We start from the raw sequence: 15,903 nt of genomic DNA, 5'->3' as shown, positions 1-15,903 counted from the left end.
TAACTGAGGCAAAGAATGATGTAGAAACTGAAATAATTCCCCACACTATCGTCAATCAAATTCACAGCACACATTCTAATTCCAAGCTCTCTCTACTAATCAGATCTCAGATGGGGGACGATATTAAGTGACCAGCTCAGAAAACCTTTTTTAAATAAAGCTTCTTTTCAAGTCCATTATGGGTTGCAACATGATGAGTACAAGATCATAAAAATGCAAGTTGCTATATTGAGAAAGTCCGGGTTTTCATAGATGATTATTGTGATATATGAATTTCAAGAGACCTTTGTAAATAACACCTTATCAAGATTATAATATTGCATTTTCAAGATGACAGTTGGTCATTTCAATCAGCAGTTGCTTGATGACAACAGTGACATGAGAGGCCGCAGATGCTGGAATCTGGAGCAGCACACAATCTGCTGGAGGAACACGGCAGCTCAAGCAGCATCTCTGGGGGGAAAAGAACTGTCGATGTTTCGGGTCAAAACCCTGTATCAGGGCTTGAATAGTTACTTGATGTTTGTTCATAAAAAAAACTCTTATAAAATATTTAGCCTTCTGTAACTGACATAGATCTTGGTGAAGGCTTCATCACCTGGCATTGCTTCCATGTTACAATCTACTTGAAATGACATATTTGCGCAGAATGCGTAGCATAAAAATGCACCATATGGCCCAACCGATTTACACTGGTATCTGTGTTCCGTGAAAGTTTCCTCCCAACCCAACTTCAATTAACCTGATCAGCACATCTCTCTATGCCATCCTCCCACATGTATTTAAATGAATCCTAGTCTGCAACAGTAAGCACTTGATGTATTTTAGTACTGTGCACTCTGCTCTACTACTAAAAGTTCAGGTCAGCAGAATTAGACCAGAACCAGAATACAACAAATTACAAATTGTGTTTAACACTAACAACCTGAAATGAATTTCCAGGCTATCTTCTTTACACCTCCAGCTACTAATCCCATTCATAAATTTAAAGACCTCCATTAAGTTGCCGTTCAGGCTTGTACTTTGTTTTTAGGTTAATTTGCCTGCTGTAAATTAGCCGGTGTAGAAGGAAGGTAGGAGAGTCAGAGGGGCTGAATGAACATGCACGTGAGGGTAAGTTACAGGGAAATAAAAGGGGGAATGGGTTTGAAGGGAGTCCTCTGAAAGCCAGCATAGACTTGAAGGACCAACGGCCTCTGCCTATGTCATAAGGGAATATAAGAACATGAGAAGTATTTTCCTTTGGAAAGGGCTATCATCTGATCAACTCTTCCTGATAGGTATATATATTATGCAATCCTCCAGTTCTGATCTCCTGAGCAATCCGTGCATTCATTGACTCACTCATTGCCTTGGTACTAAGCTTTGGGTCTCCCTGTCTCACCACATCTCCTTCTCCAACCACCATTTTGACCAAGTTATCTAGCTTAACCTTTGGTTGTTTGGGACCACCCCTGTGAAGTGCTTTGGGTGACAATATCTCAGTGAAGGTGCTACATAAATGTATGTTGACGATGGTGCTGATGAAAAGTAGTATTAGCCAGAAAACAGAAATAAGTTGAAAGTCATCAATGAAATGTAGTTTTATTTAAAATTTCACAAAATATGATTATTCCTTCAGACAAACAAACAAGTGGAGCATGGAATAAATAAAACTGAAATCAGTCATTTCAATCATGGAACATCAACATCAATGGTTAATCATCAGATTGATTCAATTTGACAAAATAATCAACCTTAATGGTAAATCTTTAATGGTTCATTTCATTCAATAAAGTGTTTTTCATTAGAAACATGATGCATGAAGTAATCACATTAGCGGCTTTTCAGAAAGATTGCATGAAATGAACCAATAAGGAAGCCAGTTCACTTTTCTAGAAAGAAGCCACCTGACAATGCAGCTCTTTAGACTGCATTTATGAGCAATCTCTTAAAGCTAATTCCACTGGAAGTTTCTTGCATCATAGACAGAGGCTGGAACAGAAAGACAAAACCTGTTTAATGATGCAGAGTGTAGCTCAAAGAAAGAACATGGTTCTCTGCACTGCTTTCATAATGATTAAAAGAGTTTATAACCAATAAGCACTTTGAAGTGCAGTCACCCAGTCATTCTTTTAATGTAGGAAGTATCACAGCCAAAATGCACACAGCAAGCTCCCACAAGCAGCATTGAGATAATGGCCAGATAATCATTCATTGTCGGCTGAGGAATAAATGTTGGCCAGGACACTGTTTTGCTCTTTAAGGTGATGCCATTGAAAGTTTTGAGAGACCAGAAGGCACCTCAATGACTTATCATGAAGAAATTCACACAAGTGCCACAGGTAACTAGCTGAGAGCAGTTACTTCCTAAGCACACTTTTTGTTATTGCTGCGATTGGAATAAGACCATAAGACAAAGGAGCAGAAGTCAGCCATTCGGCCCATCGAGTCTGCTCCGCCATACTATCATGAGCTGATCCATTCTCCCATTTAGCCCCACTCCCCCGCCTTCTCACCATAACCTTTGATGCCCTGGCTACTCAGTTACCTATCAATCTCTGCCTTAAATACTCCCAATGACTTTGCCTCCACAGCCGCTCATGGCAACAAATTCCACAGATTCACCACTCCCTGGCTAAAGAAATTTCTCCGCATCTCTGTTCTGAATGGGTGCCCTTCAGTCCTGAAGTCTGTAAGTTCTACATCACTGAGAAAAAAAAAGCATCTTTAGAGACACAGTACAGAACTAGTTTTAAAAATCACTCGGGTATGATTGATGTCCTGGAAACCCACCTCTGGGGCTTTATAAAGAAGGTGTGACTATTCTACTCTCACCTTCAGCAATGGTACCCAGTTCCCCTGGGAGAATGAATGTAGCTCAAAAGATACTGCTCTTCCCTTGTGAGTTTTTACATTAGTTATAAAGCATCAGATTACAGTATGTGCTTTTGTTCCAAATACCAAATCTCACCATCATTAAGTTGAAAAGAATGTTTCGGAATTAAAGTTCACCACTGAATTATGACAGCACTGGCGGCCATTCAGCCTGTTGTTTCTGGCAGCTGCTCATAGAGCATTCCTGTCAGTTTCAATCCCCTGCTTTTTCCCTGTAACCCTGCAAATTTTGCTGACCATGAGCTTACAGTTTAAACTATTGCTTGCCGTTCATATACCATTCCCCATTACCAGCATTTACTGTGAATCCAGGTATAAATTATTCAATAATTAATGTTTTCCCAGCATTGCCATATCTTTGAAACATACATGTGTAGGACAACAAAATATGCATAGAGCAAAATCACAACAATCCACATAATTTGATACAAGGCACAGCAGCAAGCTCTTAGCACAAAACACAGAGACTTTAATAAAATGTGCTCTTATTATTTCTTTAATTCACTGACCAAATGTCATAACTACAGCCTGAGGAGAGAGTTCGATGATTGGTGATGGTGTGGTAGTATAGATGAGTCTTATTGACCCATATATTCATGAACACCAAATTCTGGTTAGGATGGGACTATATACACATTATAAAGACTAGTTTGCACGTGGTAACAATGGGCACAATTTTATTTTAAGAACATGAGAAATAGGAGCAGGAGTAGGCCATTTGGCATTGTGAATTTGCTTCACCACTCAATCAAGGCTAATCGTGTATCTCAACTACCAGATTGGGATAAAATACTTTCAGTTCAGAAATGTCCCTTGGAAACAAAATAAACCATCCTGACCCGATCTGGTCTACATGTGTCTCCAGATCCACCAATGTGATTGCCCTCTGAATTGACCAGCAAATCAGGCAGTTCATGGAGCCAGTTTGGGATAAATAATAAGTACCAGCTGAGCTAGTGAACAAACAAAAAAAATCACTTTCCTACCTAATCCCTATGTTCCTTGTATCCCGTCGTTCCAAAATTTGATTGATCTTAGCCTTCTGAATGCTCGACTACTGAGCACGCGTTACCTGGGCTGGAGAATTTGAAAGATTCACAGCACTCCCAATCCGGATGACAGCAATGGACAGAGTTGCTTCATCTGTAGAGTGAGTTGGGGATTGGTAGCAAATTTCATGTCTGCATTGTAAAGGCAGCAGCAGGAGTAATTGCTCTGTCAAATATTAGTTAATTTCTATACTTATTTAAATTGACCAGCTAACCCGGGTTTGCCTAATGATCAGTTATGACACAAACTGTTTTGGTTTTATGTTCTAAACAGGTTAAATATTGATGAAGGCAAACTATCCCATAATTTGCCTTGGAGAATGCTGCTTGACAAAGATGTCCAAATCAAGGTATTTGTAAAAAGAACTTGCACTAGTTTCAATCAATTTGAAAGAGATCCATTGATTTAAAAGAAAGCAACGCATTACGGACAGGGCAACTTTGGTGTTGTCAAAGAATGCAGAGAAGGGATAATGATCAAACCAGAAAACTACTCAACATTTTAGGGAACATCTGTGGCAAGAGAAAACTCTGCTCCTTCCTCCACATAGCAACTGAACTGTTGAGCATTTACAGAAGCTCCCGTTTTAATTTAAAATTTCCAGAACCCACAGTATTTTGTTTTTGAAAATAAAAGGTACGGTGTCCAGTTTTGTTTTCCAATGTTTTGCTTTTAAGTTGACGAAAATTATTTTTCACTAGATAGAATTTTTATGTGGGAGATTCACGATTGACTCCCTGTCTGCAATCTGATTACAGCCCCAGCTCCCAAGTCTGCATTGGTTGCCTGGTTCTTTCTAAATTCATCCACAGACAACACTAAAAGCCTAACCTCAATGCACTCCAAAAAGGCCTATAAATGGAACATTATTGCTACTGCCCAGCATAGTGGTTCTGAACTAATATTTCTTTTACAAAGATGATCAAATATCAAACCTTAACAAAAATGATCATAAATCTACAGACAGGGAAAGATTGGCTACAACACATACAGCAATTAAGAAAATTAAATCTTTCCATGCAGTTGACTTCAGACTATGATACAAGCACAAATTAATAATTTAGTTCTTTTGCAGCAATCTGAACCTATTTCTGTCTACATGGGGTGTATTTGCCATTCAGTGAACGTAGTCTAAAAATAAACAAACAATCATGCAGTACTAGAATCCATCATCTGCAGGGAATCATCATTTAAATATGATGCATTAAAATCTCTATCATTAGCTGGCTAGCAAGCGAATGCATGGTAACACAAAGGAGAGGAATTCCCACTGGTTTTAACTCCATGCAGTGAATGGTTATAAATAAGCCATTGGCTAGATTGGAAAATATACCCTGGACTATTATCAATGCTTCTTGTGATCTGTCGTAGGAACGTTGCAGGAGAAACAACAGGACAGTTCACTTCTCCTGGACATTGCTCGGACACGTAATGCCATTTGGCAGCTTTGTTGAGGGTTGACTGAACTTGAGCAAAAGACTTGATGTGGCAGGAAAGTTTGGCAGTCATCAGATGGATGAAGAATCTTCAACAGCTATCTTGACTGCTGCAGGATGTTGAAACAACCTGCTCAGTTGCATGAATCATCTTTAAGGCCCATCTGATCCACTGGTTTCATAATAAAAAAATACAGGTGCATCCTATAGATTAGAATGCCAAGCATCACAATGACCCATTTGCTGGACCAAAGATTCACCCTATTCAAAGTAATTCTCCATCTCTAAAGCACTGCAAGTCTCTGAATGATGCGATACTACATAAACTGAAGAACATCTTTTCCTCCCTAGATGAGTTAATCTCTCCTCTTTCTCTTTTACTTATCACTTAATCACATAGCATTACATTTCTCAGAACAACGTGACCGAAGATTGACTTAAGCCAGAATAAGTCGCGTTTGCAAACATTTACAAGTCAAATCACACCGATCGGGTAATTTGATGGCCCACTTCCAGTTGTGAGGCACACTTGCAACTGCGGCGCAATGTCGACACACGTGATGACGTCATTCTCACACAACACTGGACTGCGGTGGGCCTTGGACCACGCGTCCTGCAACTACCCATCCGTGGGCATTCCCAGGAGAACTAGTTGGTAATCTCACAGCTCTGGTCTGGGAGGCCTACAGGTAAACTAAGCACTTACTCAAATCCTCAGGCCATCCAATGTGTCATCTCTGAAACAAACACTCAATTTGCAGCCTGTTGCTTGAATTGTTGATCCATACCCCCATCAACCCCGTGATCCCTTCCCCCAACAAATCCTTTACTAGGTCACCCCCTTCCCCTTCATCTGCACACTAGCCTTGTATCTCAGTCACATGTAAATTTTGATGTGATTGGACAATGACTACAACAATCATCTCCAGCCCCTCTGCTTCCGAGGACCGAAATATGAAGTTGATGAGTAATCAGTCTATTGAACAATTTGGAAAATTATTACAGCAATTACATCACCTCACTTGAACAAAACCTTTGCGTAATCTCATTGTCTGAGCAGGTAATGGGTAAAGTTAGCTGAGGAGTTTTTAACGTTATCCAAAGCGTCATGATGCCCTGGGAATCAAATCAGGCAAAGGTGAACTGGATTGTTTTGGTGACATTTAGAGGCATTTATAACCCTGATCCTGAGTACACAGGATAAAAGGCAGTGTGAAGAATTGTGTTAAATAAAAGCTACTATTTGGTGTAACTCTGTAAAAGATGGAAGAACAACAGGGCTAGCTTGTTAGTAATAGATGTGCTGTTGAACAAAGGAGTGGGGGCAGGAATCTTTAAGCTTCAAAATAGCACCATATCAGCATAACGGATAGTTTCTATCAACACAAGCTGAAAAATAAACAAGATTGGATGTGCAGTTTTTTCTTCCCAGGACTAATGCAGCAATATCTGGAGTTCAGCGTTGCAGGAAAACATGTGAGCTGTCCTGCAAAATCAAGAAGATAGCTGGAAGGCGAATGACACAGGTCCTTTCAACCCAATGACTGCATTTTCCACACACCACTCACAATCACCTGGACTCTATTCCAATGAATCATTCTCCCCTGAGGAAAATTTCTGCAGAGGTATTTCTTACTGCAAGATATTTTCCTCACCTATACATCCACTATTTCCCTGCCACACTTCATTGACAAGTTGGAGGCGATAAGTTGAATGGCCTCCTTTGTAAGAATTGAAACGAGGGCTCAGTGGACGGTGGATGCTCAATTGCTAAAAATATTCAAAGCTAAGATCAACATATTTCCCAACACCAAGGAACATATGGGAATCAGTGAGAAAACAGATGGGTATAAGGATCAGCTGTGATCTTATTGAATGGTGGAGTAGGTTCGAGGGGCTGAATGGCCTATTCCTGCTCCTATTTCTTATGTTTTTATTCCATTGCAACTTTTTACTTGGCCCTCATTTGACAAGAACCACCATGGTCTTATGGACTACATGATCTACTTGTACTCAGCATGCAATTTACAACAACATATTTCTACTGGGCTTTGTTAGACTTATCTTTCACTGATATAGCTTACTATTGGAGCAGAGGAGATTTACCAGGATACTGCCTGTTTGGAGAGTATGGATTATGAGGAGAGACTAAGGGAGCTAGGACTTTACTCTTTGGAGAGAAGGAAGATAAGGGGAGACATGATAGAGGTGTACAAAATATTAAGAGGAATAGATAGAGTAGACAGCCAGCACCTCTTTCCCCGGGCACCAATGCTTAAGACAAGAGGGCATGGCTTTAAAGTAATGGGTGGGAAGTTCAAGGGAGATATCAGAGGAAGGTTTTTTACCCAGAGAGTGGTTGAGGTATGGAATGCGCTGCCTGGGGTGGTGGTGAAGGCAGGTACATTGGTCAAATTCAAGAGATTGCTAGATAAGCATATGGAGGAATTTAAAATAGAGGGATATGGGGGAGGTAGAGGTTAGATAGTCTTAGGCAAGGTTTAAAGGTCAGCACAACATTGTGGGCTGAAGGGCCTGTATTGTGCTGTACTGTTCTATGATCTATGATTAGTTTGCTAAGAAAGTTCACACTGTCCTACATGATGCATGTATGTGTTGAAATGTGTTTAATATTTTGTTATCAGTTTTGACAGTGGCCAGATTCAAGTTTATTAATATTGATGGTGGTCTCCTTGATGAATCCTTGGTATTTCTTTTTGAATTCTTGTACTATTTAAATATTATTTCTTTTAAAGGAAATTAAACTAGTAGCATGCAATCAAAAGCTAAAGTTTCTTAAAACACAAATGGTCACCAACTCTAATTACATGCACAAAACAAGGAAAAGATTGTCAAAATTCTAACCTCAGTTTATATAATCCTAAACTATATTTGTACATCATATTTTTCCATTAAAATAAAACAATGTTCAAACTCCATCGAATTTCATTAATATGTAAAATAGATTTGACTCACTAAAGAAAGGAAACTATTCTGCACATTTGAGTCCTGTAAGTTCAGTCTGGAAGTACAGCTCTTGATTTCTTTACAAGTTTCAAAACTCCAAAGAATCAGAATGGATTTTCCAAGATGGTGTCAATCGACTAATTTATCCCAAATTTAGAAAAATGTTCATTTTGGATTTGCTTATGTATAACGTAAAAAACTTTTGCAGTGTCAGTGAAAGTCTCCCTTCTTGATCCAATGCTCGCTTATGCTTTTTGTTTATGATTTGCTATTTGTGCATCCTGTTGTTGAGCATTATAATTTACTGAAGAGGCCTAATATTTTCACTTTGCAGTGCTTAATGCTTTATGTTGAGGATTCTCAAAATCAGAAGAACAAATCTACTCAAAGAAAGATCTGGACACTGGATCAACGTCCCAATACTGAGTCCACATGTCTTTGCACTAGACAACTTGGAAAGCAGCCTGAGAAATAAGAGCATGAGACTATAAGGCCCATCTGGTCCACAAGTCACTTGTTATCTCCTGGGCTCTATTCCATTGAATCACTATCCTGTATTTTCTATGGTAGTTTGCCCAAGTGATGGTTCTTAACTCGTAAGCAGTGAATATAGGGATCACGTATGATGTGAGACTATGAAGATGACCCCACCCTAGGCACATCACGATTATGCCTGATTTTAACCTCACCAAGTATACACCGGAGCTTTCAAGCAAAGTCAATTGATGCTCACCAGATCTCTCCATTCTAACTCTGCTGTCTTTGGTTTCCTAATTTGTTCCAACAAAGATCAACATGAGTTTGAGGAGCAGTATTTCATCTTCTGACTGGGCACATTGTAGCCCTCTGGATAATATACTGAAAACAATTCTAATAATCAGCATTTTTATTTCAGATTTCCAGCCTTCAATGTATCTTCCTCCATTTACCCTTCTCTGCACTGAATTTTTGTTCCCTTACTCTTAGTACTCCCTTCGTTCACTGTGCTATGCAATCTCTCCCACTTTCCACCCCATCATGGACATTTCCTTTTGTACACTCCTTCTCTCCCCTTTTTCTCTGCATCTTAAAACTTTATCTTTTTGCAGTTCTGTTGAAAGCACTCCCCCCCCCCCCCCACAGACCTACTAAAGATTTCCAGCATTTCTAGTTTTTGTCTTGGATCCCAATCAGAATTGGGAATCCCAGATCACCCCAGTTCAGTGGAATTGAGACCTGTTTGTAGCACTTAAGTTGCCACCTTGATTGCAATAAGTTTAATCATCATGGGCCATGGACTGAATTTGACACATTCTCAGTTGAAAGAACATTGGGGATAGAGATAGGGTAAATCAGCCTTGCTGGTCTTCTCTGCTATTGAATTAGATCGTCGCTGATTTGCACTATAGATCAATTTGCCTTTTTGTTTTGCATTCATATCCCTTGATTTCCAATTCTAACCAGAGCAGACTAATCTCAGTCTTGAAAGTTTTCACTGTCTTTACTGCCTAGGAATTCATCCCCAATTGGTATAGTAAAAATGCTGTACAGTTGTTATCAGAAAGCAGTCTGAGATCAAATGAGATTAGGCCATTTTGCCCTTCTCGTGCCCAATTCACTCACTAACTCAATTGCACTGAATCACACCCCTGAGTGGAAGTCCTCTGATTTCAATTTTATCTCCAATCTTAACTCCAGAACTTTTATCCATTCCCATATTTACAATATTTAATGCTGAACTACCACCAACCTTCTCTTTTAAATTGGTGTTAGCTCTTGTTTCAAGAATAAGTCCAGGTAAGTGATAGACGTCTGGAGATAAATTTGATTATTTTTCCAAACCTCTCCTTCAATGGAACTGATGAGACAAAGTGCAAGGTGCTGTCATTCCTATATAATGCTACCGACCAGAGATGAATTTCTAGGGAACAGTGTTTTGTAGCAGAGAAATGTAGTGTCCTTTCATAGCGTTTCCTAATTTGACTCTTAAGTGACCAAGCTCTAAGATTACAAGTCCTCATTTGCCAATGATCTTCCTTCAGGAAAAATAATTTCTCTGTATCTACCATTTCAAATCCTTTCAATATTTTAAGCTGTCACATCTCCCCCTCAATCCCTAATAGTTAATGGAATTTACCTTGTTAATGGCACCATTAGAAGACATGAGGTCTCACTGAAACTATACCTTTAAATGTTAGTGGTATTATGCCAAGCTGCATTTACTGTAGACTGCTCCTATCGTGTTCATTTGTTGCTGGGCTAACCTCATTGAAGTTGAAATCCATTTTTTAAAATATAATGATCACTGCAAGATTATGATCGAAAATTATTAACATTACCCAATTGCTCCTTATTCAATAATATGAACCTTCTCACCTGAGGTGGACTTTTGCAAACAAGTATATCAAGTCTTCACCTGAAATTTAGAAATACTACCCAAAGTATGTCAAAGAAGTACCCGCAAGATTAATAAGCAAGATGCAGTTACTCATGGAGACATAATATGGGGTTCAGATCATGTGTGTAGCTTATATTATCTGTTTATATTTAAGTATTACTACAAGGATCTCTTTCTGTAGTGAATCCTCTAAATGCTGGTGTTCTTTGCAAGGGTTGGCAATAAAGGCTCCACCCAAACTCAGCCAAGGATCAATGGGGATGATATCAAAAGGTTTCTATTTTGGTGATTGGAATTATGAAGACAAGCATGGAAACATAGCAAAAGCACATGTTAATCTATCCACTCATGCTAATCCATTCACATACAATGTCATATAGGAACCTGAGCAACAACAGGTAAGCACAGCCCTTTCCAATGGCCACCTCTTCAAACCAGTTCAGCATCAAGTGCCCTAAAAGCAATGTTTCAGTTTAAGAACTTTAAAACACTTAGAAAACCATTTACAGATACTTGTGATAAGGGAATCTGAATTGATGAGTGATCTTATTGAATGGCAGGGCTGGCTCAAAGGGTTCTATAGCCTACTCCTGCTCTTAAATCTTTGGATTACGCCATTTAGTGAGATTGAATTGCTACTTCGCATAGATTACGCCACGGAGTGTAAAAGGGATACTGAGTCATTAAACCCCAAATGTAAATCATTATTTCTCTCTCTCTATTTTCCACACTCTCCTGCTTCTGTTATGATTCCTTGGAGTAGCTATCTTCCTCGTCACTGATATGGACCTTCTCCTCTGACAGGCCACTCTCATCAATGTTCTCCAGCGAGGAAGCATGTTGCAGTGATAGGTCTGAGAGGCTGACACTGGGCAGGGTGTTCTGCTCTGGGTAGACCCAGGGCTTGAAGTGTGGGTTGTGTTTTTGCTTCCAATCAGGATACTTCAGACAGGCTTTATAAATCCGTTTCATGGCCTGAATAATACAGAGAAAAAAAATTAAGACAAATAGGCTGGGCACAGTTGACCACTTCCTTCAGACTAAAATGGAGCATCTGCAAATTGAGTGTGGGTATGGTTTGGACCAAGCAACAGCATAGGTCTATCCATCAGAATTATTTAACAATGATGTATTATGAGTTATGTGTCCCTTCAAAATCTGGAAAATATTATTTGCGGCACACATCCATTTCTGACACCGCCTGTTTTATCATTCAGAAGGAATGCAGGTTGATTGATTAAAAAATAATTTAAAAAATAACGATGAGTTAATTTTGATTTTAATCACACAAAAAAAATCAAAAATAGAGTGCCAATATTCTTTGAATGGTCCGAAGTGCTTTTCCCTTTAATTCTAGATGGTCCAATAGTACATGCTTTGCCTTAGTAACTTCAAATGATGTACTTTAAAGTTCTTATGTGTCCAAATTGCTCCCTGGGTTTACTGCTGCCTCTGTAACCTCTTCCAGACCTCTAAGCCTGAAATTCCTCCAGTTCCAGCTTCTTGCATATCCTGAATTTTCTTACATAAAATTCTATTATTATGGTCACCAATTTCATTCCCTCTTCCACTATTTAATGGGCTGTTCCTCAACTTGAGGCCACATTTCAGTACTGTTCCTGACCATTGGCCATCCAGAGCTGAACAGAACTCACAGGTCAGAGAAACTTCCCAGGGTACAGACAAGGTGGCCAACTACGCAGGGTGGATGTGACCTGCGGATCATTCTGCTTATTTGCTTCTCTTTTTCAGTCTTGTCCATGTACAGTTATCTCTGGAGAGGGAGCATGCTGTGTTCACCCTCACAAATGAAGCCTGTGGTAACTAATTGCTTCCACAGGGACTGGACAATATAGTGAATAGTAGTCAGAATATTACTATCCAAGTTTTACTCTGGCCTTTGTATCATCCATTTTCAATCGTATTACCATGGTCAGCCATGCCTTTGATTGTCAAGTTTCAAAACTCTGGAATTCTCTCCCCTTTCTCTCCCTTGCAATTTCCTCTTCTTCCTCTAAGCCACACCTAGGCACCTGCTCTAATATCACCTTGTGGATCAGTATCAAATTTTATTTGACAATGCCCGTAGGTGGTGTATAATTGAAAGCAAAATAAAAAGCTGTTTGAGGAACTCAGTGTGGGTCAGGCAGCACTTGAGGATGGAAGTGGACAGACTATGTTTAGGGTCGACACCCTTTATCTAGACTCAAGAAAGACCAGATGAAGTCAGATCCGAGTCCAGATGAAGTGGGTCAATCAGAAATGTCGACCATCCATTTCCCCATACAGATGCTTCTTGACCCACTGAGTTCATCCAGCAGCTCATTTTTTTTGCTCCAGATTCCAGCATCTGCAGTCTCCTGTGTCTCAAATATAATTGAAAGTTGTGTTCTGAATCTGTTGTGTTTAAAAGTAGTACTTCATTAGGCATTTGAGGAGATTTGGTATGTCACCAAAGACTCTTGTAAATTTTTATAGATGTACAGTGGAGAGCATTCTGACTGGTTGCATCTCCGCCTGGTATGGAGGCTCCAATGCGCAGGATCAAAAGAGGCTTCAGAGGGTTGTAGACTCAGCCAGCTCCATCACGGGCACAACTCTCCATGGCACCGAGGACATCTTCAAGAAGTGGTGCCTCAAGAAGGCGGCATCCATCATTAAGGACCTTCACCATCCAGAACATGCCCTCTTCACGTTACTACCATCAGGGAGGAGGTAAAGGAGCCTGAAGACCTGCACTCAACATTTCAGGAACAGCTTCTTCCCTTCCACCATCAGATTTCTGAAAGGTCCATGAACCCACGAACACAACCTTGTTATTCCTCTTTTGCACTATTTATTTAGTTTTGTAACTTATAGTAATTTTTATGTCTTGCACTGTACTGCTGTCACAAAACAACAAATTTCATGACATATGTCAGTGATAATAAACCTGATTTTGATGGTGCAAGGAATGCTTCTGTTTTGTAGCTGGCGACATTGGGGCAAATTCAAACCCTCCTTGTATTATTTAGGAAAAGGATACCCGTTTCCTTCTGATGAATCTTTCACTGTCTCCAGATGAGTTCAGCAGAAGGAATCACCACAAAGTGCTCTGGAAGTTTAAGAGGGGCATTACACAATGCTTACCTTGGGAGCTACAAACTGCGAAACTCTATTCACAACCCATTTCGGTAACGACCCTGAAAAACATGAAGAGCATCATTTAGTAGAAACAAGATAGTTAATTTAGTCATCAATGACCATGTACTACCTTTAACAGCAGAATCATTAAATCCTTCCACGTACCCGTGTTTGAAATGAAATTCTGCTGGCAAAATAAATGCATAAGATTAAATTGAAAAGTTAATAGCTCGGAAACTGCAATGAAAATCTGTATACTTTCCCCAGCTTGGTTTCACGGTGGACATAAATTAGAAATATGCAGTGGGTCCAACTATCTGAAGGAGAAAGGAACAAAAGAGATTATTAAACAGTTATAAAACTGGAAACACTCAGCGGGTGAGGCAAAATGTTCTTACAGAGAGTCTCGGACCTGAAATGTTAAGTTTATTTCTCTTTCCACAGATGCTGCCTGACAAACTGCGTTTCCAGCATTTTCTGTTTTTATTTCAGATTTCCAGCATCTGCAGTTTTTTTTAATTTTCAGAATATTAAACAAACCTGGAACTCATGGTATTGGAAGTAACATACTGGTATGGATAAAATCTCTGAAATTCTCTACCCCACAGAGTTGTGGAGGCTGGATCATTGGGGGTACTTGAAGAGAAGCAGATAATTGTTAACTATTGGTAATTGGTTTATTATTGTCACATGTACCAAGATACAGTGAAAAGCTTTGTTTGCATGCCATCCAGACAGATCATTCCACACATAAGTATATAGAGTTTGTCCAAAATAAAATAAAACAAAATGCCGAATATAATGTCATGTTATAGAGGAAGTGCAGTGCAGGGGGAGAAATAAAGTGCAAGGGCAATGACGAGATAAACTGAGAGATCAAGAGTTCATGTTCAATGAATTGAGGGCTGTGGGGAACTGGCAGAGGAGATGAGGCCTGGGGCAAATCAGCTACTATCATTTTTAATGGTGGGGCAGGCTTGAGAGGCCGAGTGGACCCTTCGTGCTCTATTTTAGAAGGAAAATAGAGAATAGGAACAGAGAAACAAAGAACTGCAGATGCTGGAATCTAGATGAAAAACACAATATTGCTGGAGGAACTCAGCAGGCCAGGCAGCATCCGTGGAGAAAAGCAGGTGGTCAACGTTTCAGGTCAGGACCCTTCTTCAGGACAAATGGGGAATAGGAACAAACGGAGACCTGAAATTTTGACAATTCCTCCCCATGCCACCACCACCCCCCCCCCCCCCAACAGATGCCGTTTGACCCACTGAGTTCCTCCACCAGATTGTTTGCTGAGTAGGAATAACTGGTTCACTTTTGGGTTGAAAGGCTGTGAACAGGGGAGCGCCATAGGGATCAGCGCTGGTGCCTCAGCTGTTCACATGCTCCATCAACAGTTTGGATTGGAGGGGCAGTTGGGGGTAGTGTTCAAGTGCAATATTTCCAAGTTTGTTGAAGATACAATGGGGGACGGCAATATTGGTGATGAGAGGATGCAGGGAGGCTCCAGGAAGATAAAAGACAGGTTAAGTTAATGGGCAAGGACGTCACAGACAGAACATCACCTGGAATAATCTGAGGTCATCTACTTTGGAAGCAATGTGGAGTTGTTTTTAAATGGTGAGAGGTCAAATGTTCAGCTGGGTCCTTCTACAAAATCACTAAAAGCTGACAGGTAGGTACAAGCAACTAGGAAGACAAATAGTGAGTTGGCCTTTATTCCAAGAGGATTTGAGAACAAGAGTAGGGACGTCTTGCTCCAATTATACAGGGCCATGGTGAGACTGTTTCACGAACACTACGTACAGGTCACATCTCCCAACCCAAGGAAGGACATCCTTGTGATTTTGGGAGTGCAATAAAGGTCCACCAGACTGATTTCTGAGTTGGCTGTTTTATCATACGAGGAGAGGTTCAGCAGACTGGGTTTATGTTCTCTAGAGTTTAGAAGAATAAGAGGTGAAGCATACAAAATTCTTCTCGGGCTTTACAGGGTAGATGAAATGACATTTCCCCTGACTGGACTTTTTAGCCTGATCAGTCTCATAATAAGGGGTCTGTCCCTCTGGACAG

At 40.1% G+C, this 15,903-nt stretch overlaps 1 protein-coding gene across 2 annotated transcripts in view; it reads right to left on the bottom strand.

Annotated features, from left to right (window-relative positions):
- Nucleotides 1–1,587: 1,587 nt before the first annotated feature.
- Nucleotides 1,588–15,903, bottom strand: part of LOC127569867 (START domain-containing protein 10-like) — a 109,411-nt gene continuing 95,095 nt past the window's right edge. For both annotated transcript variants that reach the window (XM_052014854.1, XM_052014853.1), the window contains exons 6-7: nt 13,837–13,889; nt 1,588–11,682 (exon numbers count right to left, since the gene is read on the bottom strand). In XM_052014854.1, the coding sequence (XP_051870814.1) occupies nt 11,452–11,682; nt 13,837–13,889 (284 nt within the window). In that variant the 3' untranslated portion in view covers nt 1,588–11,451. The remainder of the gene's footprint in view (nt 11,683–13,836; nt 13,890–15,903) is intronic.

This window comes from Pristis pectinata, chromosome 4 (assembly GCF_009764475.1).
Source record: "Pristis pectinata isolate sPriPec2 chromosome 4, sPriPec2.1.pri, whole genome shotgun sequence".
NCBI classification, from domain to species: Eukaryota; Metazoa; Chordata; class Chondrichthyes; order Rhinopristiformes; family Pristidae; genus Pristis; species Pristis pectinata.
The sequence above is the reverse complement of the archived record's forward strand: the minus strand, read 5'-3'. Positions and strand labels throughout refer to the sequence as shown.